The sequence below is a fragment of the Lacerta agilis genome, chromosome 9 (assembly GCF_009819535.1).
Source record: "Lacerta agilis isolate rLacAgi1 chromosome 9, rLacAgi1.pri, whole genome shotgun sequence".
Classification (NCBI taxonomy): Eukaryota; Metazoa; Chordata; class Lepidosauria; order Squamata; family Lacertidae; genus Lacerta; species Lacerta agilis.
In genome coordinates, this window is record NC_046320.1 from 66,709,828 (window position 1) to 66,735,887 (window position 26,060).

Below are 26,060 nucleotides of genomic sequence, written 5' to 3' on the forward strand. Positions count from 1 at the left end.
CTTAGCAGTTGATTCCTTAGCCTTGAAAAGTACAAATGCCAACTTCTGTGACTCCTAGATCTGCATGAGCATTGCACAAGCACATTTGCACAGAAGTGAGATCTTCTTCACTGTATTGGCACAGATTTCCACACTCAGATGGGAGAGCCAAGGGTTAGGCAAGAGTGTAAGGAGGAGAGGAAGCAATTTCCTTCTTGTCTTCCAAGACTCCAACTGACATGTCAATATAAAATAATTTGACAGCCCAGCTGCCAAATTTAAGCACAATATCAGAGAACGGGGTTGGGATGAGAGGATATTTTAAAGTTAAACAGCAGAAAAGTTGAACATAATGAGCCGTACTTCAAATTCCAAGGTTAAATAAGTTTATTGAGAGTTAGCGGTTACGACGGTATATCAGATACCTTGTAATCCAAAGCTACACCTACACATTTGCCTCTAAATTCTCACATGTGTCAGTTTCCATGTCTCTACACATTCCATCACCGGTTCTTCTATTTCTAATAATATTAATATTAATAATAATATAATTATAATAATAATAATAATAATACAAAAGGCAATGTCAACCACCAAGTTGTGCTTCATACTCCACCAGAAAAAAGAATCCAATTGGCAAAAATAAAACAATTTAAAAAGAGAAAAACTTTGTTCAAGTCATCATCGTTGAAACAGAACCATCATTAACACTACTAGAAACAAAAAAAGGAAAGAAAATGCGAGTTAAAGAATGTTAATTTTTTTTAATCATCCTGGTTAAAAATCCACATATCATAATGAAGTTGACTCAAAGTTAAAATTGTCTCATTACCCGGGCCACACATCCAAGCATATTGGCTAGTTACATGATTACACTGTAACAAAAGCAATACAGGTTTTATGGTCTATACCATTTCCAGGATTCCCACCTATAATATACCTGCCAACCTAATGTTTCTTACATGCATTAAGGATTTGCTTTCCACTCTTCAGAGTTGACTGTCTCCCATTCCCCCACCACGGTTCTTACAATACAATTTTTTTTGGGAGGGGAGCCGATTATTATAATTATCATCATCATTATTTTATACTCTTGGGGGAAAATACAAAGGTCAGCATGATGGACCTCCATTTAACTTAAGAATCGCCACGTGTCTTTTGGAAAGGGAAACTGCGGACTGTCTAATGACTTTAATAGAGTCTTGGGCTGCATGCACATTGAAACTGCTTCATTATTCTCTTCTCCCCCATGCCAGATGAATACAAGTCGGCAGGTACGCATACAAAAAGAAACAAGGAAGGAAATAGAAAACCCCTCGAAGGTTGAAGCCTAGTGAATTAGAAGGAATCCATCGCTTTAAATTCACTTAGAGCCTGTACCGGAGAAATGTGTTTCTTCTGAGAACCTCTCCTCACTCTCGTCTGATATTCCTCCGGCTTTTCTCTCTTGACTAGAGGTTTCTTTTCCGGCGCCTTCATCTTCCAAGACACAACAGGCGAGTTGACGGCAGCCGTGCCGTAGACCTTCTGATATTTGGTCGAAGCCACATAGGAAGCTTTCACAGTAAGGACCACGGCATTCATCAGGTTTTTAGCTGCTGGATGAGGGAGGTGGCACTGTCAAGCTAGGGGAAAGGAAAGGAAGCGAAAGGAGTATTATTGACAGCCTGGGTTGGAGGAACGTAATGTTCACGGAGTGGAGCTGGTTGTCTTGCTGAAGAGGGTATTGTGCATAAATAACCTCTGTATAAAAGACATACAGACTGATATATGCCAATCTGCCATACACATGGAGCTGCCTTCGTACAGCGTGAAATAATGGGATGTTTCCCAACCTTTTTATGCACCATTGCCAATGGACTGATGATTTCATTATACATTAGTGATTTCAATGCAGAGCAAGACAGTGGAAGTTCTCCCAGGTTAATTGGATCATAAAGAAGAGTTTTGCATGTGCCCACCAAAAACCTGATCTTGCTTGCTCTAAAGCAAAAAGTAAACCATGCACTGATGCAATGCCCAGACTGTTATTAACCTGGAATATTAAGACGCTATTCCCGACTCACAACATTATGGCCAAAATGTGTAATATTAGAACAGTCGGACACAATTCTGGCAAATGCACGTAACAACACTCTCAGAAGATGGCCCACTAGTGAGATGCGTCTCCCTCCCTCATTATGGACTTTCAGGAGGAATTTAAAAACATTCCTGTCTACTCAACGTTTGGTGGTTGAAAGGTATTGTTCCCAGCAACCCTGAAATCGTTGGCTGAAAGGGTGTGATTTGTCCATGATTTGTAGTTTATAGTTCCAAGAGGTTTTTAATTTTGACCTGCTACTTTCCCCAGGAAAACCCACTGCTCTGTTGGTTCGACCCCCATAAGGGACAGGTGCATATTCCTGGACTAGATGACCCTCAGACTCCCTTCCAACACTGTGATTTTATGTTTCTACTGCTGAATCGGAACAAATGTCAAGCCACAGAAAACCTGTTTGACATTTGTTTGGATTCAGCAGTAAGCAGAAGGCATAGGAGTTAACTCCTGGGTGCCGAGGTTCCTTTGCCTCCCACTCCCCATAAAATGTTTGAAGGGGCTGCCCCCCCCCCAAGTTGATGTGGATTGTATTTTACTAAATTTATTAGTCACTCTTTTGGGGAGGGGGAAATTCAAAGCAATTTACAGAATGACTTATCGACACCTCCCTGCACATATTTGCATTAAAACCAGAAAATATCCCACCCAGTTGAGATGATGAGGGTTACATTTATATACCGCTGAATTGCCAAGATAGCTTCTAAGCAATTTCAAGTATAAAACCAGTCGTGAAAATAATCACACATATTAAAATACGCAGTATGAAATTTATTAAAAATAAAACCCATATTAAAAATATGCAGTAAAGCACTTGCAAAAGTTAAAGCAGCAATTGAAACAGGAGGTTCAAGTCACAACCTAACTGTGCACACTTATGCAGGATGCAAAACTTAGCAAATATGCACACGGAAGGTCTTGAGGTACCTCTGACCAAACTAGAGGTGGCAATACCAGTTAGCTCTGGTTCCCCATTATCTTTAGATTCTTGACTTCGCCACATGATCGGCAGTTCCGTTCACAGAGCAAATAATTTGCTGCTCCCTCCTGCACATCATGAGGGTGAGCAGAACTACCAAAGGCCCCTGCACGTGTATCATTTTACTCTGAACAGTCATGGCTTCTTCCCCCAAAGACTCTTGGACATTGTAGTTACGTTAAGATGCTGAGAGCAGTTGGGGCGCCCCTATGTCCCCCCACAAAGCTACAATTCCTAGAGTTCCCTGGGAAGATGAATTGTTTAACCACTCTGAAAACCTGTAGCTGTGGGGGGGGGGGACAGGGATCTCCAAATGTCTCAGCATTCTTAACAAACAGGGAAGCAAGAGGCATTCTCAGAGTTGAAGGACACATCTCAGGCAGCAGTGCTGTAGTGGGGGGGGGACAACAGGGGTGCTTGCTAGGGGTGCAAATTTTCAGCACCCGGTGCTGCCTCAATACAGCTGCATGCTTTTGTTGCTGGGCGCTATTGAAAATGGCTTCTTCCAAGAAGTGACCTAACCAGACAACGGAAGAACTCTTCTTTTCTTATCCCTGCAGCTGCGATCTCCTGGGTGACACAGATGCCATTAGGCAGTTGAATGTTCATGTGTACTCTTTTCATTTCCCTCCCACCCACCCCATCCCCTCCACGTTGCCCCGGGCACTGGCAACACACGATACGCCACTCCGGTAGTAAAAAAACTTCAGGGAGGGTGTAAAGTTGGGTTGAGGGTATAAAGTTGGGTTGGCTCAAGGCATGGCTCATACTCTGGGCAGAGTCCTGAGGGCCATTTACATAGGTCTGGGGAGTTTAATTTGGCCCCTGGACCTTGGGTTCCACATTCCTGCTGTAAAGGCCTGCTGCCAAGCTATAATAACATTTTTTTTTAAAGTCCATAGTTCCAGAGTTCCTCACAGCTGTATAGATATATGAGGGGGCAGAGAAAGAGAGAAAAACTAACCTACCTACAGTACCAACAATTATGAGGACCTTAAATTAATTGGTTAAAATGATTCATCGTCATGCATCCCTCAGATTGGTAATTAATTTTTAATCTCCAGATTCAAGAACATTTCCCCCCTTCCCACACAAACAGACGCTTATTTTCCATCTTTCCCTTTTGGAAAGAAAAACAAGTTTTAAGATGGATAGTAACATTATAATGGCAACAACATGCCAACTCAACAGAGAGCCATGATATATCGCCCGGTATAATGGTCTTGTACCATTCCGCAGTGTGATTTACGACGCAACTTGCGTGTTTGTTGGCAAATAGCCGATCATACGCTATTAAATTAGGATATTTTAAATTACCACCGAGATCTGCCATCAAACATTGCAGGATGTTGAATGGCTCATTCGCAACAAGCGCTGGGTGTCGGAGTATAGAGAGACAGAGAGAGCAGGCAGGCAGCAAGACTTGTACCTTTAAACATTCTTCTGAGGCCTGGTACATTTGCTGAAGGCAACTGGCTTGACTTGACAGCCAGGCAAGGAGTGGTCCCAAAATGATGGTATATTAATTGAAAAAGAAAAAGAAAGAAACAGACATGATAGGAGGCCTTGAATGGGACTTCAAGCTGGGCATGCATCAAACTGGGAGCCTTCGCCCCATCCCTGATTCTACTTAGCCCTCCTGCTAAAATTTGTTTGCCTTGGGGAGGGGATAACAGGGGTCAAAGAGGGCTGATGCAGAAGAAACCCTGTAAGGGTGGGCCATGAAAAACCTAGACTGAACAAAGGCAATATGCATATGCTAAGGATCTTCCATGAAGACATTTCACCTTGAAATGGGAATCTGTATGAAGGTAAAAAAGGGTAAAGGACCCCTGGATGGTTAAGTCCAGTCAAACTTGACTATGGGATGCGGTGCTCATCTCACCTTTGTCCGCAGATAGCTTTCTGGGTCATGTGGCCAGCATGACTAACATCCCATGTAGTATAGCAGGGGTCAGCAAATTTTTTCAGCAGGGGGCCGGTCCACTGTCCCTCAGACCTTGTGGGGGGCTAGACTATATTTTGGGGAAAAATAATGAACGAAATCCTATGCCCCACAAATAACCTAGAGATGCATTTTAAATAAAAGGGCACATTCTACTCATGTAAATGCACACTGATTCCCGGACTGTCCACGGGCCGGATTTAGAAGGCGATTGGTCTGGATCTGGCCCCTGGGCCTTAGTTTGCCTATCCATGGATTAGGATGACTGAGGCTGAAGGGTTTCAACTCAAGGCAAGGGATGTAGCAACAACTGCCTTTGTGTCTATTCTATTCCAATGAATAAAACCTGCTAGTAATTGATGTGTTTGGGCAATGTGAGATAAGGACCCACATGGAAAACACAGGCTGTGATCCCAATTCACACAGCCTTGCTGGGTCAGGCTAATGGCATATCTGATCTCATGTCCTGTTTCCAACAATGCCCAATCAGATGCTTCTATGAAGACTATAAGCAGACTGTTTCCTGATGTTGTTCCCCTATGGCTGATTTTCAGGTGCATGGTGCCTCTGATGATGATGACGATGATAATTGTTATTATTTTTATACCAAGCCCATCTGGCTGTGTTGCCCCAGCCACTCTGGGCAGCTTCCAACAAACTAAAACATCAAACACAGTGAAACATTAAACATTTAAGACTTCCCTTAATGTACAGGGCTGCCGTCAGATGTCTTCTAAAAGTCAGGTAGTTGTTTATTTCCTTGACATCTGGTGGGAGGCGTTCCACAGGGTGGGCGCCACTACCAAGAAGGCCCTCTGCCTTAGGGTCCGGGCTGGATGATGGGGATGGAGACGCTCCTTCAGGTATACAGGGCTGAGACCGTTTAGAGCTTTAAAGGTCAGCACCAACATTTGAATTGTGCTTGGAAGAATAATGGGAGCCAGTGCAGATCCTTTAGGGGTCCCGGCAGCCACTCCCAGTCACCAGTCTGGCTGCCTCATTCTAGAATAGTTGTAGTTTTCAAGTCACCTTCAAAAGTAGTACCATGTAGAGCACATTGCAGTAGTCCATGTGGGCGATAACCAGGCATGCAACACTGGCAAGACAGCGCATGGGCAGCTTGGGTCTCAGCTGGTGTACCAAACAGAGTTGGGCAGCCATCATTACTATTCCCCGGACTTACATTTTCTATCCTACCTTTCCTTCATAATGGAACCAAAGGCAAAGTACATGTGGTTGCCAGGCAGTAACCTTACACCCAGCTGCCAAACAGACCCAGAACTGCTTAGCTCCAGTAAGGGGTGGCCCCACAACTTGGGGCTAATAGCCACTTCACTTCACTTATCCCCTGCATGAAATGTTGGAGAGCTGCTACCAGTCAGTGTGAACCGTACTGAGCTAGACTTGGGGAAATGCTTCCAATATGATTTAAAAAAAAGTTTCTAAAAGGTTTGGATGAGACTCGCAAAATTTCAGCAGGTTTTGTGCAACATTGCAACGCTGGTGTGGAGCCAACAAGCCTGCAACTTCTGAATTAGCCCCAGTAGCACACCCCTTTTTGTTGTGCACGTGTACTGCTCTTTAGACCTTTTAAGGGATTTGATTTTATGCACTGCACTGACTACTGGGAGTGTCAACGTGACTGGAGCTTGCAGCAGAGGAAGAGGCCCTGCATTTAAATGAGCAAGCATCGCAACTCCCAGGCAAGTGGGGGGTGTTGCAGATGGCAACAAGGAATAAAAAGTTTTGTTACATTGTTATGACAGCTATAATAGCAAAGAAACAATAGCTTGCATTTGAAAAGGAGATTATGTTATATGCAAACAGCTACCATCAGACCTGGGAAGGAACAGAGAGTCTCTCAAGTGGGAGATCTTAGTTGTATTCAACATGCCGTGAAGGTGAACGTTTATCAGCACAAAGGTTTCTCCTTGCACAATGGAATGAGCACCATATCTCCTCCATCCACAGCCCCTAAATCTATTTTGGGTTCCCCTCTGCAGCCCTCAGAAGCAGATTTGTGGACCGCACAGAGGTTACCCAGGGGTAAGAGAGAGGGGGAATGCTCTGTAGCTAGTACTAATACTCATGTTCGTGGAAAAAGATAGATGAACACGACTCCTACTCTCTCCTGATAATTCCAAAAAATATATTGGGGTCCTGTCTCTTTTAGATGTGGAAGCCATAGTGTGCTCCGTAGTGCCCTGCATGGCAGCCATTTTGATGGGCGCCCATGGAACTTTCTTGAAATTCCAAACATCCCCACCATCCTGAAGATGTTCTGTACCAGAGCAAGGGAAATCTGGAAGAAGTCATGAAGTGGAATCAAAGGCATGGCCGTGCAGTCTGTTATACACAATTCCTGAAGTGGACTATGGACACCGCCCGTAGGCCACACGAGAGTTCCCTGCAACAATCAAACCTGCAGCCACGTCTAGGATTGAGAATCACAGCTTACAGCACATGAAATGCAGCTTAAAGTCCCTTATATAAGACAGACTGGTATTTATTCTTTCCATGCTACAGTTCAGTTGCTCAGGCAGAGTTAACAATGGCTTACCTAAGGCCCCCTCCAGAATTCACTGTCATAGGTGAAATTCAAACTGGGGGATTCATTTGCATCCATCCCGCTTTCTGACTGAATCCACCCATGCTGTAGAATGAATTGATCCTGAAATAGTTGGCTGAACTATGCCACTACTATGCAGGGAGTGTCACATTTAAGTGCTCTACATTTAACCCCCCCCCCCAAAAAAACCCCTGCAAATATGAAAACTAGCCCGTCAGGGTGAAATTCAGCCTGTTCCTTACTGCGATTTTTAAAAATTTCTCCAAGTAGAAACAACAACAACAAGATGTGCTGCAGGCTTTCCTGGTACTTAAGGGTTTTACTTAAGTTAATTCCCATCTCATCTCAATGTATGTTTACTTTAAACCAAGTCTGAGTCATTAACAGTATACTAGAAGAGAAACTTATATTGGTAAAATCAAATTACAAGAGCGTTTTGCAAGGGAGCATTAAAAAATCACTCCTCTTGGTATGTAGCCATGACTCAAAGGCATGTTTTAAGTTTAGAAAGGGCGGGGAGGAAGAATCTATTTTCTCCATTCCTTCATTTTTCCACCTCATCCCATTTAAAGTAATTTACTTATCTGGACGTGATGCATTTTTAATTCATTACGGCAGATAACTGGGTAGTACTGCTGGCCAATCCACTGATTAGTTGCACTCATTTGCATTTTTTCAATTATTAGTAAGAAAACCACTGGGACCCCCAAACAAAATTACTTGTATATTTAACGAATTCTGAATTTTAATGTGGCCTACAAATGCTATCTTTCTCCAGATAACATCCAACAGACATTGCAAAAGCTGTAGACAGCTGTGCACCAGAAATACTTGTGACTCTGAAAGCATAGATTGATGTCTTAAAACGGCTTGGCTGTTAGCTTCACTGTGGAAGGGAACTAAATAAATGACAAATATCAAAGACAATCCCAAAATATACAGGGTGTTCCTGAGCAAGCACATATCGTACGCACATTTGCATTCAAAAAGATACATTTCTTCAACAGAATGATTTAATTGCTTTAGCCAACGTAATTTTTAAACAATAAAATTAAAAAGAAATTGCACCTCATTTTGCATGCATGAAACTCTCTTTTTAATATAAGTAGATATTTAATTTATGATAACTGGGGAGGGGGAAAATGAGGCACAAATGCAATCATAAAAGATAATTAAATATGCCTTAAAATTCTAGTTCAGTCCCGTGAATGATCTAACTGAAGAAAGAGTCCTTGAAGAAGTAATAGATATTGTTCCACCTAAGTTTTCAATATATAATAATTGCTCCTAACAGCTAATTCTAATTATATTAATTTTAAATCTGACCGGTTGATACATAAATCTGCTCACTTAAAACAAGGCGGTGTGAACGACCCTAAATAATGGCATTAAAATATCCTTTCTAAACTAGGCTGAAATGAGAGAATGCAGCCTTAGAGCTTGGGGAATATAGATTGGGGGTAGCTGCCATTTTGGTGGGGTAAGAATCAGATGTGACCTCTCCTTTGGGAACTTACATTTTAAAAATCCCATTCCACCTCATCCTGGAAGATGGGAGCAGGCACCAGTAAAGTAAAATGAATGTGTCCATCTGCCTTTCCCAAGCTGTTGTATTCCAGATATTTTGTATTTATTATATACGCAATGTTTATGGTTCCCTCTCAACAACAGATCTACAAGGAAAGCGTTTGCATATCTTCTGGGACTTCTTGCATGCAGAATGCCCAACAGCCAGCACAAGGGACTTTGACAGCTGGTCCAAGACACACACACCTGGAGCCTGCCCTTCTTGGTGAAATAGACGTAATAATAAATAATAATAATAATAATAATAATAATAAATTTATTATACCCCGCCACTCTGGGTGGGTGCCAACAAGGCTACAGAATCCAGCACAAAGCAGACAGACACTGGCTCTCAGATCTATCACGGCAACCTTGCAAGAATTTGCTCCACCTGGCAGGAGGATTTCACCTGAACTGTGGCTCATTTGAACAGGAGAAACCCACGAGGCAATTCTGCAGCATTCCCGAGGTTGCTCAAAAGCTAGGTCTACACAGGCAGCTCTCCTGTCTTAAAAAAAAAAGTAAATCCCTGTAGCTAGAAAACCACCAGTGCTTTCTCACCGATTGCTAATATTCTTTCTGAAGGGAGTTTGTCTGGGGACTGCATCTGAAAAGGTGCAGTCCATTCTACTACCTTAATGTTTTATCATCTAATTCAGGTGCATGTGTAGACTGACCTTTTGCAGCGTGAAACTGGTGTGGCCCCTAAACACAACCCATTTGCTTTGATATTCTGGAATTCTCACAGCGTGAAACTGGAGTGGCCCCTAAACACAACCCATTTGCTTTGATATTCTGGAATTCTCACAAAGCTCTCTCTCTCTTACACACCAGTGTGAGAGCCAGTGTAGTGTAGTCGTTAAGAGCGGCAGACTCGTTATCTGGGGAACCGGGTTCGCGTCTCCGCTCCTCCACATGCAGCTGCTGGGTGACCTTGGGCTAGTCACACTTCTCTGCAGTCTCTCAGCCCCACTCACCTCACAGGGTGTTTGTTGTCGGGGAGGAAGGGAAAGGAGATGTTAGCCGCTTTGAGACTCCTTCGGGTAGTGAGAAAGCGGGATATCAAATCCAAACTCCTCCTTCTTCTTCACACACACACTTTCATACTATGCTAAATTTGAGATTCAGATCTTTATACATATTGGTTAAAATTTTTGACAATGGAAAGGACATAAATGTAAAAAGGAAGAAGTATATAATGCTATGATATAAAAAAGTATTAAGGTAACCATGAGTTTGGGAGGGAGGGAGGTCGACAGGATATTTGAACAAACAATGTGAAAAATGTGAATGTATTTTAATAGTACAAAATGGAAACTTAATAAATATATTAGAGAAACAGGCAGGCAGGCAGATTCAGAATATATGCCACCAGTTCGCTTCTGAATATATGCCACCAGACTCAGAACAAGCTGGTTGTAGCATCTGAACAGGGAGAAGACATACTGTGGCAATCCCATCAGTCACGAGGACTGGGCGATATTACAATATATCACAAGCCAACCATCGGAATATACCAATATATTATGATGTCGTGGTCCTGGGCTGTGGAGGGAGGGAGTAGGCAGGAGCAGCAATGGCCCCTTGCACCGGTTCCCAGTGAAAACTCTAGCATGCCCTTCCCAGCGATTGCCCTTCCCGGTGGCTGGGCACGAATGCTCTGTTTTAAAGCTCCCTCAATATATTGCCATTCTGAAATCGCTATCGCAATCTGAACTTCACATCGCTTCCAGACAATTTATTGATATACTGCCCACCCCATCAGTCACATGGATCTCCATGAAGCTCAACCAGTTTTCATCAGCTGTCTGTGACACAGGCTGATGAGTCTTCCTGTGTCCTTCCTGGGTGCTGCATTTTGCGGTTTTGTTGCGCCAAAGAGCAAAGAGATGGAATATTCCACCATTCTGGGTTAAAAAAAATGGATACATGTGCATTAGAAGTAATCCATTTGTAGTAATCAGACTCCAGGTGTAACTGGCAACCTCATAATGTCACTAATAAGTAACTGGCCTATATCCCAGGTCGACTTTTATTCCCTGAATATGCTGCAGTAAGAGCAAACACCCCAACACTTTGAGAGGAAATGTGCAATGTGAGCAAAGATGCAGCAATGCTGCCGAACTATTCGTATGGCAAGTATTCCCGCTGTGACTGGCCTGGTAGAAATGCTTAAATCCTGCCTTTTCCTCCCTGCATCGGTCACAAATTCTGCAAGGGGTAAGGATCCTGACAATTGCTGTTCCCTTTGCTTTGTACTCAGTGGGAAGGATTCCAGAAGATGCCCAGTTGTCAAAAATAAAGAGCTCCTGCTTTTGAAAGCCAGCAAGAAAGCTGCAACTGTGGAAGAAGGAAGGCAATATTATTTTAGCCAGTGTTAACTGCATGAGAGACATAACTTCAAAATTCCTTTCCCTAGCTTGTGACTTGTTTTCAGGGATCGAGCAAGTGAGCAACATTTTCTCTTTGTCAAAACAGCAAAAACTGCTCCCCTGTGTTTCCATCTGAAACTGCCTTGGTCGTGCTGGTCGATGATCTCCGGCCGGCTAGGGACAAAGGTGAGAGCTGTTTCCTAGTTCTGCTGGATCTCTCAGCGGCCTTTGACACTATTGACCATAACATCCTTCTGGACTGCCTAGAGGAGCTGGGAGCTGGGGGCACTGTTATGCAGTGGTTCCACTCCTTTCTCCAAGGCCATGTCCAGAAAGTGGTGTTGGGGGATGAGTGTTCAGACCCCTGGGTTCTCACCCATGCTTTTTAATATCTATATGAAGCCACTGGGAGAGATCATCAGGGGGTTTGGGCTGGGTGTTCATCAGTATGCAGATGACACCCAGCTCTACCCCTCGTTTAAATCAGAACCAGTGAAGGCGGTGAAGGTCTTGTGTGAGTGCCTGGAGGCGGTTGGAGGATGGATGGCGGCTAACAGATTGAGGTTGAATCCTGACAAGACAGAAGTACTGCTTTGGGGAACAGGGGGCGGCGGGTGTGGGGGACTCCCTGGTCCTGAATGGGGTAACTGTGCCCCAGAAGGACCAGGTGCGCAGTCTGGGAGTCATTTTGGACTCACAGCTATCCATGGAAGCGCAGGTTAATTCTGTGTCCAGGGCGGCTGTTTACCAGCTCCAACTTGTATGCAGGCTAGACCCTACCTGCCCACGGACTGTCTCACCAGAGTGGTGCATGCTCTGGTCATCTCCCACTGGACTACTGCAATGCGCTCTACGTGGGGCTACCTTTGAAGGTGACCCAGAAACTACAACTAATCCAGAATGCGGCAGCTAGACTGGTGACTGGGAGTGGCTGCCGGGACCACATAACCCCGGTCCCGAGAGATCTACATTGGCTCCCAGTACGTTTCCGAGCACAATTCAAAGTGTTGGTGTTGACCTTTAAAGCCCTAAACGGCCTCGGTCCTGTATACCTGAAGGAGTGTCTCCACCCACCATCATTCAGCCCGGACACTGAAATCCAGCGCCGAGGGCCTTCTGGCAGTTCCCTCATTATGAGAGGTGAGGTTACAGGGAACCAGACAGAGGGCCTTTTCGGTAGTGGCGCCCACTCTGTGAAACACCCTTCCATCAGATGTCAAGGAAATAAGCAGCTATCCTATTTTTAAGAGACATCTGAAGGCAGCCCTGTTTAGGGACGTTTTTAATATCTAATGCTGTATTGTTTTAACATTTGTTTGGGAGCTGCCCAGAGTGGCTGGGGAAGCTCAGCTAGATGGGCGGGGTACAAATAATTTATTATTATTATTATTATTATTATTATTATTATTATTATTAATCTCATCTGATACACAAATTCCACAAAAGATAAAGCACCCCTGGACGGTTAAGTCTAGTCAAAGGTGACTATGGGGTTACGACACTCATCTTGCTTTTCAGGCCGAGGGAGCCAGCGTTTGTCCACAGACAGCTTTCTGGGTCATGTGACCAGCATGACTTAACTGCTTCTGGCACAACAGGACACCATGACTAGTGCCAGAGCGCATGTAAGCACCTTTTACCTTCACACCACAGCAGTACTTGCCGGTATTTATCTACTTGCACTGGCGTGCTTTCAAAATGCTAGGTTGGCAGGAGCTGGGACAGAACAAGAGGAGCTCACCCAGTTGTGGGGATTCAAACCACTGACCTTCCGATCAGCAAGCCAAGAGGCTCCGTGGTTTAGACCACAGCGCCACCCGCTCCCCAAAATCTGCCACAAAAAATATTCCACAAAATCTGCGCCCAAAGCAATGATATACGCATTTATCAGAGTGTATGCTTTACCATGGGGGCGGTGTGTGTGTGTGTGGAGCCGCAGAAGTTGCATTTTAGAAGACATGAAGGAATATGAAGCCCAAGGCATTTACAATTCCTGCTCCAGGTGCAAGCCTGATGAAGTCTACAGACAGACAAAGGCAGAATGTAATGTGTGGTTTTAAAATGTTGTTTTAAAGTGAGTGATGACTGGCCAAAGCCTATGATGGAAATGTCAAGAGCGATGGGTTCAAGCCTCAGAAGAGGAAATTTGGAGCTGGTACAAGGAAATGCTTTTAAAGGGGATGTTTACAAGATGAGTTCCCTGCAAGTTTCATTATTGCATGTTATCATCCTGACAAGAGACCACACTGCACAATGGCCAGATCTTCCGAAGATCGAACATCTAGAGACTCCTTTATTCTAAGTAGAAGTAAGAGGAAAGGAAATGCTAAATCCATGTCTAATCATAGCCGTTGTGCATAATGCAATCTACTCAAACTAAAACACTGAAATGAAGGAGCCTGGAAAGGAGGAAGCATAAGGGATTCTGTGGTTACTTTCACTTTGTATGGAGATGTATGGATTCACTCACAGAATCATAGAATTGCAGAGTTGGATGGGATCCCCAAAAACCCTGCAATGCAGGAATCTCAACTGAATCATACATGGCAGGTAGGCATCCAACCTTTGCTTAAAAACCTCCAAGGAAGGCGAGTCTGCCATCTCGCAAGGGAGTCTGTTCCACTGTCACAAACAGTTTAGTCAGAATCTCCTTTCTTGTAACATGAAGTTGTTGGTTCAGGTCCTACCCTCCAGAGCAGGAGAAAACAAGCTTGCTCCATCTTCCATGTGTTATCCCTTGAGATATTTGAAGATGGCTCTCATATCTCTCTCAGTCTCTGCTTTTCCAGTCTAAACATACCCAACTCCCTCAACTGTTCCTCATAGGGCCTGGCTTCCATACACTTGATCCTCTGGATTGCCCGCTTCTGCACACACTTCAGCTTGTCAATATCTTCTTATATTGTGGCACTTAAAACTGAACACAACAATGGGCACAGGACAACACCAATGGTGTCCCACTCATCACTTTTTTCCAGGATGATGAAGAACCGTCCGAGAGCACTTTTTAAAGCCTCTCTTGCAAGTCTGATGAACTTTAGCCCCCCTCACATTCACCCGCAACTGTTGACTACTTGTGTATACTCTTTTTTATCTCCCCTTGCTTTCATTTCTTATATTTCTTAAATCTCAAATCATCTGTAAGCTTCTTATGCAGCCACAGCAGTTTCCTTTGATGCTTCCCACTTTTCTTTCTCGTTGGAATTGTCTGTATTTGTGCCTGCAATATTTCATCTTTAAGAAGCTCCCATCCATCTTAGACTCCTTTTTTTTTAGTATTTTCGACCATGGGACCTGATCCAGTAGTTCCTTCAGATTTTTGATGTTGGCCTTCTTAAAGCCCAGAGGGCATGTTTGACTACACTCGGCCTTGCCTTGGCTTTGTATCATGAAACCCAAGAGGACATGGTCATTTCCTCCCAAGGTTCCCAGTACTTCCACTTTTTCCATTAGTTCCTCCAATCACATTCTTTTGTTATGAAAAGTGGCAGAGACACACAACAATGTATTCTAATGCAAGGCAACAGCTGCACTTCCCACTTTGACATATCAAAATATGTTGCAATGTAACTTTTGCTTCTGGAAACCAAGATGCTTGGAGTAGGGATTAAGTAGTTCAAAGCACCTCTTTGGAACAAACTGTTCAGCTCAATGTATTTATGGTGCTTGTACTATACATTAAACGAGATCAACAAAATAAGTAGACCGGGGAGGAATTTCAACTACTGACTTGCTATCAAATATTGAAGTCTAAGTGTGTATCCCACCCACTCCCTCACAAAAAAACAAAAACACCAGGTTGTTATCATTTGATCTGCTTAATGCCAGCTGGTTCTGTCGTTGGGTTCCATAAGCTGTGGTACCCAAACTCATTGCTCACAGAGTAGTCCCCAATGGTATAAATATAGTCCAACAGAGGAAGCATTTGGTGGATTATTGTCAGGTCTATGTGCACTCAGTACCTGCATTCCAAGGTCCTCGTGTTGGTGTTGAAAGCCCTATATGACTTAGGCAGCCTATATGAAAGACTGCCTCCATCCCCGCTGACCTTGGGTATCAAAATCTGCAGAAAGTGCTCTCTTGCAGTTCCACCCCAGCCTCAGACATGGAGGAATGGCAGCCCAGGAGAGGGCTTTCCCTGTAGCAGTCCCTACATTGTGGAATTCCCTACCCATAGAGTATCTGGCACCTTCATTGTATAGTCCCTGCCATATGCTTTAACCTGGCATTTGACTGTTAACATATTTTATTTTGTGTGTCCGCAGCTCTTTTGTTGATTTTCTGTTCTGTTCCACTCTGGATGGTTTTACTTGATTTGTATGTAAAGGTTTTATCTGCTTTTACAATTTTATACTGTACTGTTGTAAACCTCCCTGGGACATTATGGTGAAGGGCAGGTGAGAAACCTCACAAAAACAAACAAACAAACAAACAAACAAACAGTACAATTGCTTAAACACATACCCCAGGCTAGCTCACCCTACGAAAGCTTTAGACTGCACTGGAATCCTAAATGTTCCTGAGAATACATCAGGTAGAAGCAAAACTGGAGAGAAGGGGCAACTACAGACTATCTCCAGCTGGGTGGCTAAACATTGGCCAGTTCCTGTCATCGTTGACCAATGACCGTACTGGCTGGGACTAATGGGAGCTGCCGTGCAGCAACATCTGCATAGTTAAGGTTAGCCACACCTGGTCTAATCCATCTTAAATAGGAGAAAGTGTAAGTAGCCCTACTTTGTAGGCTCTAATGAACCCCTGGGCACCCAGAGGTTCTTCCTTTCTGCTAACCAAACACTTATGAATCTGACACTTCCGTACTTTATAATAATAATAATTTTTATTATTATACCCTGACCATCTCGCTGGGTTTTAAAATTTGCCTTTCAGAAGGTCCCATGGAATGATCACCCCCCCCCACTGAATACAATCCACTTTCTAGAAAAAAACTAATGATCAAATTAATGGCTATGGGTAATATCTGGTATCTATGGTCACTAATAGCCATCAGAAGCTCTCTGGAAGCAGCACCATCAATGACAGTTTTCTTGGCTTTTTGTACTGAGACAGCTCATTAGAGAAGTATAAGTGTCTGACCATTAGAGAGGGCAGAGAAGTTAGATTCAGTTCACATTTAAAGGCTGATCTATTTCATTTGCACTTTCAGCAACAACATGCAACAACACACAAACTGAAACACACCTCCTTTGAAATTTGCACTTCTCTGACTTTTGCAATGCAGCTCTTTTGCCAAGCAATGTGTACAAAAATGCACAAACATGGATAAAGTGTGTTAATGAAAATAACACACATCACAGTGTGTATTATATTAAGATTACACTGTATTAATATATTATACTGGGAGAAATGGATTTGCAAAAATGTATCTGTTAGGGAAGACCATGCACCAAAATATGTGTGTTGTGAGAAATTTGGACTAAAATGCTGATTTTAGTGGAGAACTGAACTTGGAACTGAAAAAGGGGTAACTGAGAGAAACCAAAATTGAAAGATTTGACCATTCCTACTAACCATTGATACTGAATATAAAAGTAAAATAAAAGGATGATAACCTAGTTAGGACTGGTGCCTGCAGGATGGTACTCAATGGATAGCAGTCCCATGTGACTATTTTCATTGCTTCTTCTAATTTTCTTAATCTTTCATCAGTCACGATAGTAAAAAGCCCATGATGATGGACTGACCTCCTTCTGCTTCGATACAAAGAATAGGCACAGCTGCTGTTTATCACCTCCCCAGTTAACCCAAGACTGGACCCCAAGCAGAGCTGGCAACAAAGAATTAAATAACCAAGGGGGGATCTTTACAGACCCTGCAGGCAGACATTCTCACATGACACATCTCCTGGCCTTTCCACGCATGAGCTTTGACATCTTGACAGCTTTAATAGGTACCCAAGAGGCAGAACAAGAGTATAGAAAGAGGGGGGGGGAAGGGGAGAGAAGGAGAGAGAGAAACTCATCTCCCTTCTCTTTATTCAAATGCTGAGGGATAAAAAGAAGAGTCAAGTGGCAGCAGGAGGACCCGTAAAGAAGAAGAAAAACCACATGTTGCTCATAAACAAGATTTTGAAATAAGATTTTTTTGCTTGTAGCAAAAAGCTGAAAATATTAGATAACCAGAACCACAATGACAGCCTTAACAGAGTGCAGGATGGAGGCATAGATTCATTGATCCAAACCAGTTATATATCAAAATCACAATTACCTTTTTAATGTATTGATTCTGGATTTTTATTCTTTTCTTTTCTTTTAAGGACATCCCATCCCTGATTTTTTTCCCCAGCCCAATAGATCCCCCAAAGTGACCAAGTATTGAGCTACCTTCAGAGATGGAACAGCTGTTTTCTCTCAATATGGGAAGCTGGAAGGCTGATTTTGCAATGACCCATAGCTGTTCATATGCAAACCACATTTCATCCCTCCCACACCCAGGTCTTTCCAGCAGAGTCATATATTTAGGAGTGGCCCCCAGATGTTGGACTCCCAACTCTCATCAGCCCCAGCCAGTATGGTCAATCATCAGATATGATGGGGACTCTAGTTCAACATATGGAAGACACCACGTTGGCTACGCTCCTAGTAAGATGTGATGGTGTTTCAAGACTGTGCTTCAACAAGACCCATATCTATGTTCAACATGTGGAGAACTGGGAGGAGGTTTGCAACCTCTTTGCTCCCCCAGCATCTCCTATGACTGTTACCAGGGCCGGGGCTGTGAGAGTCATCAGCAGGAGCCACCCAGTCAGGAAGTCCTGGCCTGTCTGCAAATAACATCTAGCTGCTTCAACAGTCAGCTCTAGACCAGGTGATTTGGCTACAGAATGGCATTTGCTGGAACACTGGAGAACTCTATCCCTTTCCCCGTTGCAGGGTCTATTGAATCACTGTCTTTTTTACTTTTTTCACATATTTTAAGCCACCTCCAGATTGCTGCCTGGTGTGTGGGGTGTAAATGCTCCTAAATGAATATATGTGGAGATTTAGGGATGGGTGGGTGCCTTATCCAATCTCTGGTCTCAGCTGCACCATACATTTAAAGCAGTACCACTGTAAACAGTCATGGTTTCCTCAAAGAATTCTGGGAACTGCAGTCTTTTAAGGGTGCTGAGAGTTGCCAGGAGATCCCTGACCCCCCCTCCCCGAGACTCCTTTCTGGAGAGCTGCTGCCTGTAGACAATACTGAGCCAGATTGGTCAACAGCTTGACTCAGTATAGGAGCTTCTTAACCCTCAGTTGCCTGACATAGCTGCCTTCTGTGGAATGGTATGGGAGGGACATTTCAGCACATGCAAGAATTGTGTGAGGTCAGCATCCCTGTGAAGGGGTCACACAACGACCTTACATGTGCAGTCTAAATGCAAGAGAAATACATTCTTTCCTGGAAAGGTAAATACATCTTTGGTTATCTTCATCATAATTGTGGTAATTAATCATACCTATTCATAAAACACATTTGAACATTGTGATTAACTATAAATTTCAACAGGAGTGTGCCACTACAAATCAAACAAGGTGCTTCTGGATACGTTGGGTTTCAAATGTCACGTCAAAGGTTCTCAATCAGTGCACAGCACACCCACCAAATGCCAGCTTTACGCATCTTGCTGCCAACCCAAATGAGCTGGCAGAGGTGGCACAGTCGAATTCATTGACTGTAGTGTTGTCTCACCCCCTTGCCCACACCAGTCCTCTATCATTACCACGGATACTAGGAATCTGCAGATGAACACACACAAAAATAAAACAAAATAAAAAATAAAATAAATCCTTCCATGAGCTTTCGTGTGCATGCACACTTCTTCAGATACACTGAAATAGAAGTCTGTATCTGAAGAAGTGTGCATGCACACAAAAGCTCATACCAAGAACAAACTTAGTTGGTCTCTAAGGTGCTACTGGAAGGATTTTTTTATTTTTTATTTGTTTTGACTATGGCAGACCATCACGGCTACCTACCTGTAACACACAAAAATAGAGAAAGTTTGCAGCTCTTATTGAAATGTTTTGCTTCCCTCAAAATTCTTCCAATGTTTTGGCTGAGCAAGAATCTTTAGGTGAAACTTGCCAGTGGCCTAAGGATGACAGACCCAATCACACCCATGACACGTTTCAGGTTTTAGCAAAACATCTCTTAAAAACCGTTTAAACTCTTAAAAACTGCTCAAGCAGCACCTTCTAAACCTGTGTCAAAATTTGGCTTTAAGTAAAATTTGATGGCAACTGTATGTCTAGAGATGGCTTGCAATCAGCCAGTCAGCTGGTCAGCTGTCGCAGCAAAGGTATGCTCAATGTATCTGTTCCTGTCCCTCACAATTTCTCCATATAGTTTCTGGGGCAAGCTGCTTTCTGGATCTAGCCATAGGGCAACCAAACAGATATAAGCAGTACTTCAGCCATTGACTGTGAATAATAGCAAAAATGAGTACACAGAATTCTGGTGCTCTCCTACAGAAAGGCAACAGTTAAACTTGCAGAGAATCTTTGCTTTTCCATAGCTAAGATGAGAGATGGGAGAGGAATTCAATTCAATTCCAGTTGCAAAGGGAATTTATGAAATTAAACACAACATACAAACCGAAATGCAGCTGTTCTTCAAAATCTTCACTTACACAGTTCTATAACCAAACAATGTGTATATTAAGGGGAAGTGTGCATAAGAATGACAGTATTAGTGAATTAACATAAAAAGTGCATTCAATTCAGGGAAGTTGCTTGCAGAAATGTGTACAGCAGTCGAGACTGCATACAAATATGCATTTTTTCCAGGATAAATTTGCACTAAAATGCTGAAGAATTCTCATGAGATTTTAAAATAAAATAACTCAAATTGCTGCAGAACTATGGAGAACTGAATTTAAGATGGGAAAAATGAGAAACAGAGAAAACCAAATTTGACAGACCCTGCCACCCTTAGCCAAGTTTTGGATTATTTCCTCTTGCAGTTTTTAGGCTGGGAATACTGGGAAATGAGCAGGCTAAAGCTTCCTTCCTGTTCCTGTTGAGCGCAGAAAGTGACTGTACCAATCCCACTTAAAGGGGCAGCGCCTCCCACAATCAAAACCACATGGAAAAGCATAGAGATTAGAAACGAGGTTACTCACCATGGAAGAGTCACCGCCTCCGTTTGCAAGCGTAGCTCCCTCAGCACAGGTGGGTAGGTGGGTAGAAAGTTGACTAGCCCTGCCCCCATCTATGACATCACACTCTACCTCATAAAAGGTAGTGAAAGTGCTTTGAACTCCAGTCTGATTTCCGAGAGATACAGAAAAGAGAGAGTGAGAGAAGAGCAAGAGAAATATTGTGCCCTATTGCAGAGTAGGGGGTGAGGGGGAGAAGTGGGGCTGGGGCTGGGGATGTGAGAGGGAGAGGGGGATGTATGCTGAAAGAGCTAGGCTCGACAAAGTAGCCAAGGACTCTTCGGCGACGAGGAACCCTGATTTGTTATCCCTCTCACTTGCTCCCTCAGCACAGTTAAAGCCAAACAACAGTACAGGTTGCAAACAGAGCGAGATCTAGGGCCTTGCCTAAAACCGATTGGGGATGAACCGGCTGCTGAGTTAAAGGCTGGTTCTGTGTGGTGGCCAAGAGAACATCCCAGAACAGCAGCTGTCAACTGTTCAGGCCACAGGAGATGGTGTCACTCTGGCACATACTGTAGCAGGATCCCCCAATATCCTGGGTCCCTAAATGCCGTTGGACTACAAATCCCATTGACCCCGACCACTGGTTAAGCTGGACCTGTGAATGATGGCAGTTGTAGTCCAACAACATCTGGGGGTGCAAGATTGAAGAACGCTGCACTTTATTGCAATCTTTTCATGCCTTGGGTTTGGTCTGTTAACAAGGAGAAAGTTAAACCAGCATAACCTTGAAGAGGCAGGCAGGAATCTAGGAATGCCATATGTGCCTGGTTTCTAGACCACTTGTGGCACAATGATCTCAAGGTTGCTAACCTTGTACTAGAAAGGTGGTGTTTGTTTTTTTAATCGTTTATTGGCATGGTTTCTATCCTGAACTTAAACAAGGAATGGACTGGTTTTCTTGAACCTTATATGTCTGTGTATCAGAGCGGAATACGTTCGTAGGTGAGGGATAAGGGGCATGAAGCGGCCTTCTCTAATACCTGGGAAGGTAAGAAGAGACCTGCAGGATCAGGCCAAAGGCCCATCTAGTCCAGCATTCTGTTCTCACCGTGGCCACCTGTCAGATGCCCATGGAAGGTCCAAAAATTTATCCTGGGTAGATCAGCACTCTACCCACCTGCCATTCCCCAAAAGTGATATTCAGAGGCATAGTGCTTCTAACAGTGGAGGCAGAACATAGTCACTGTGGCTAGTAACCATTGAGAGCCATATCCTCCATGGCAGAACTTTAACTGCAAGTGACAGAACATTTTTATTCTCTGTGCTATTTACAACCTCTCCTAACATGGTTGCCGGGCGTTTTTTTCTAAAACTGAGGTGTGAATGCTGATAGTCTGTGCTGAGGGAGTAAGTGAATGGTAGACACTGAATTTACAAAGCACACTTGAAATGTCCAGGAGGTGTCAGCAAAATGATACAAAGGTGATCACTCTTTTCAGTCTAGCAGTTAGGCCCGGTGACACCTGACTCAAACACATCTCCCCCAAGAAATATCCAGTTCCTAACAGACAGAAGGGAAATTTGAAACATTTTGTTTTTGACGACCTTCAAGAGAAACTAGAACACATGCGTGAAGCGAGTTTCTCCATCTATGCTATAAGTAGTGTCTAAATAACTGTGACATTACCAGGGTAGGGAGGGGTTTGGGCCGACAGTCGCAAGACTCTTTCACAACTAATGTGGATGAATCAGGAAGCTATGTTGGTTAAAATTAATTTAAAAATTCTTTCCTTTTTATTCTTTATTGTCACACTTTCACCCAGGACATCGAATAAAAATTAATAAATAACAGCTTCCAAAGTCGTCCTCCTGACTGCACAGAAGGAGGCGATGGGGGAACATGCAGGCTTAAGGTTTGCTTCAGCAAGTGCATGTCACAATAAAACACTGTTTATCATGACAGCAGAACATGGCCAGCACCAAGTTTCATTTCAAAAAAGTAAAAATAGCCAATTCTGCTAAATTCCTGGAGCCTGCAGCCTCCTATTAGGTCAGCTTTTTTCATTTTTGCTATCCATGGTATTTAACTTGGCAATAACACTTGAATCCTGGTCCCTACCACATTTTTATGCTTTCTTTGACTTGCCCAGCACAGCACCAATGATCAGATCTCCACTAAGGCAGGGGCAGCCAACATGGTGCCTTTCAGATCTTGCTGGACTGCAGGTCCCATCATCCCTGAGCAGTGGCCATGCTTGACTGGGACAGATGGGAGTTAAGCAAAATGCAGAGGGCACCACACTCGCTACCCCTGCGCTTAAGAGATCAGGCACTGGGTTAGGAATGAATGGTGTTTAAAACTATAAGGGTATCACTGATTTGCCTGCTGTGCTGGTGAATGATTTGTTTCAATTGCAGTGCCATGCATTTCATTAAGTTTCATTTGTATCATAGGTAGGACAATCCCATTGTGGGGGGCAGGACTTCCATGGCAGCTACTGCCACTTTCAAAGCCCTGTCAGCTCACTGCCCCAAGGTGGGATGTGGGAGTGGCTTTTCATGGTCTTTTCCTTCACCGTTCTCTCCCCCCAATCTCCCCTTGCAGTCAATGGGGGGGGGTTGACATGCCAGTTGAATGGCAGTTGAGACTCCTTAGGGAACTACTTGGGGAAATGAGGGGCTTAGGGTTTTCTGGTTCTTGGTTATCACCACAATGCCCTGCTTCCCCCTACATGCTGGTTGGACATCTATGATATAAGACAAGCTATGGTGGATCTGTCCAAGGGCCTATCTACTCCAGTGGCCAACCAGATGACCCTGCAAACAGGGCTGAGTGCGATAACGTTCTTCCTACTTGTGGTTCCCAGAAACTAGTATTATTCAAAGGCATAACGCCTCCGGCAGTGGAGGAGGAACATAATCATTGTGGCAAGCAGGCATTGATAGCTTTTACCTCCAAGAAATGCACTATAGGGCTTCTGGCAATGTAAATGCATTCCTGTTGGCAATTCTCCTTCTCTTCCAATGGTGCAGCATTTCTGCTGCATCCAACAGCCCCTTAGCTTGACCGTGGCTGGCTTTAGGACTACATCCTTACATTGTGAACTGCTCTGGGATGTATGGGATGTATTTCATGAAGGGCAGTATTAAGGACATTATTATTATTATTATTATTATTATATTATTATATTATTAACTTAACTAAATAAACAAGCATTCAATCTTGGGGCTTGCAACCTGTACCTATCCAGGGAAGACCAATAAATTAATGTAGACTCTTCAGAAAATTAGCCAACCTCCGAGAGTGACTGTTGGATTGATTTTTCCTTTTAATGCATCCTGTTAATACATCCCTATTTATATTTTCCCAGTAGTTTAATTATTTTGTTATCTTCATCCCAACTAAATTTAGTATTTTTGTTGCCTAGGGCTGTTTTCTATTCTTTTGTTTTTTAAAAACCTATTTGACTTAGCTTGCATAGTAATAGATCTTAAAACACCAAAACACAGAAATATAATGGGCTGCGTAGATCATATATGCATTGCAAAAGTACCTGGACTGGAGCCTTGACCAGGCATTAATCCCTGCAGATTCTGCAGGAATACTGAAACAGTCATATTGAGTCTTGGAAAGGAACTGAGGCTGCAAGGACTCAGTGCCAAACAAAGGATACAAGACAACCAATTAGGCCATATATTCAGATTTGTGCAATTGATTATTAATCATTAAAATGTGTTTACAAACTGTATCTAATATAAGGGGAGAATGGAGGCTCAGGGAGGGGAGAGGTTCAACTTTGGCATTTGCATAATTAATCTATATTGCCTAGTCCTAAAAGGTGGGGAGGGGGAAAGTCACTGTATACTATGGGGTATAGTGATACAATCTTAAATTAAAAGGAGTCAAATGCTGGTTTTGCTCTTATTGAAACAATTTGGTCTTCCTCCTACTTCAGTGGTGTGATTTCCATTCTTGGAACATCCATGTTCAGCATTGCACTTTGCATTGAACATCAAGGCACCTGAGAACCAAGACCTTTGTGGTCTAGTGTCTTAATGCTACGTACTGAAGAGGCTATTAAAACATAGGCCACCGCAGAAGCAGACAATGTGGGAACTTCCAGATATTGTTGGTCTGCAGTTCACATCATCTCAAACTACTGGACAGCCTGGTTCAGGAGATGGGAGCTGGACTCCCACTACCCCTGAAGGGCACCAGATTGGCCAGAGCAGGCATAGGCAAACTCCAGCCCTCCAGATGTTTGGGACTACAATTCCCATCATCCCTAGCTAACAGGACCAGTGGTCAGGGATGATGGAATTGTAGTCCCAAACATCTGGAGGGCTGGAGTTTGCCTATGCCGGGCTAGAGGGATATCTAGCAGAAACTATACTAAAAGCCTTTACTTAGTCTTTACTTAGAAGTTTCCCAGAATTTGGTGAGACAAATTCTGCGCTGCACACTAGTTTTACTGACTGCCATAAAAGTTCCCTCTTAGGAGCATCTCCTTAGCTCTAAGTGAACACTAATTAGTGCCAAACTTAGGCTAAAATTAGATGTGGGATGCGTTGGGCATGCACAAAACTTTTATATTAAACTAATTTAATGCTCACCTTGCATTATGAGTTGGTGAGATTCATATTTCTGAGCTAGTAAATAGCAATTTTGGTGGCACCACTAATTTGGCCCACCCCTCACAAAAATAGAATATTTATCAAGCCCTTGCCTCTGCTTCTACCTCTGCTCACTTCTATGTTTTGATGGCTGGCATTCTATTGATTAAAGAAAATTTGACTAACTCTGGCAACAGGATCTTTCTTAGATTATAATGAATAAGAGTTTGATACAGTACTGTAAACTGATTGGAGACGATCTGAAGATGCTTCAGTACTGGTTAGTACTGATAAGGCTAGAGTTGACAATCTGCCATGGGTTCCTCAGTACTGGAGACATGATTTGTTGAGACACAAGATAGATTTTAAACATCGTAGGAAGGCTAGAGGGTAGGATTTAATGAAGAGAGAGAAAGAGAAAGGGAACGTTTGGCTGCCTGACAAGTCAAATGTGAAACAAAATAACTAGAATATTTGGAAGACATCATAAATTTCAAAAGATAGGGAACAGCGCACAGGGTTATATCAATGAGTAATCAAATTTACAAGCAACAGGAAAGTTTTATCAGATAGTAAGTAGACATAGGATGGAAATAGATACATCCCTCTGTGTGCAAGCAATTTTTAATGGAAAACTATTAAGGGAAACAGACGAAGAGATGCGCTTCATAGGAAAGCTGTAGTAATCTTAGATCCATGTGTATTTTGGTGAATTGAATCTAAATGAGTAACAGGTAATCAATTTGTTCTGTGCTGATTGCACACGAAATAACTTTTTAGCTAAAGCTGTATAAGAATGGGCAGGTTTTGGAGGGATGGAAGTAGACAGGCCAGT

The 26,060-nt window shown here is 43.2% G+C and overlaps 1 protein-coding gene across 1 annotated transcript in view; it reads right to left on the reverse strand.

Annotated features, from left to right (window-relative positions):
• Positions 1 to 348: 348 nt before the first annotated feature.
• CTNNA2 (catenin alpha 2) overlaps positions 349 to 26,060 on the reverse strand; it is a 519,756-nt gene continuing 494,044 nt past the window's right edge. The window contains 3 exon segments of the mRNA XM_033160941.1: positions 349 to 1,577; positions 1,580 to 1,604; positions 20,630 to 20,773. Of these exon segments, the coding sequence (XP_033016832.1) occupies positions 1,318 to 1,577; positions 1,580 to 1,604; positions 20,630 to 20,773 (429 nt within the window). The 3' untranslated portion in view covers positions 349 to 1,317.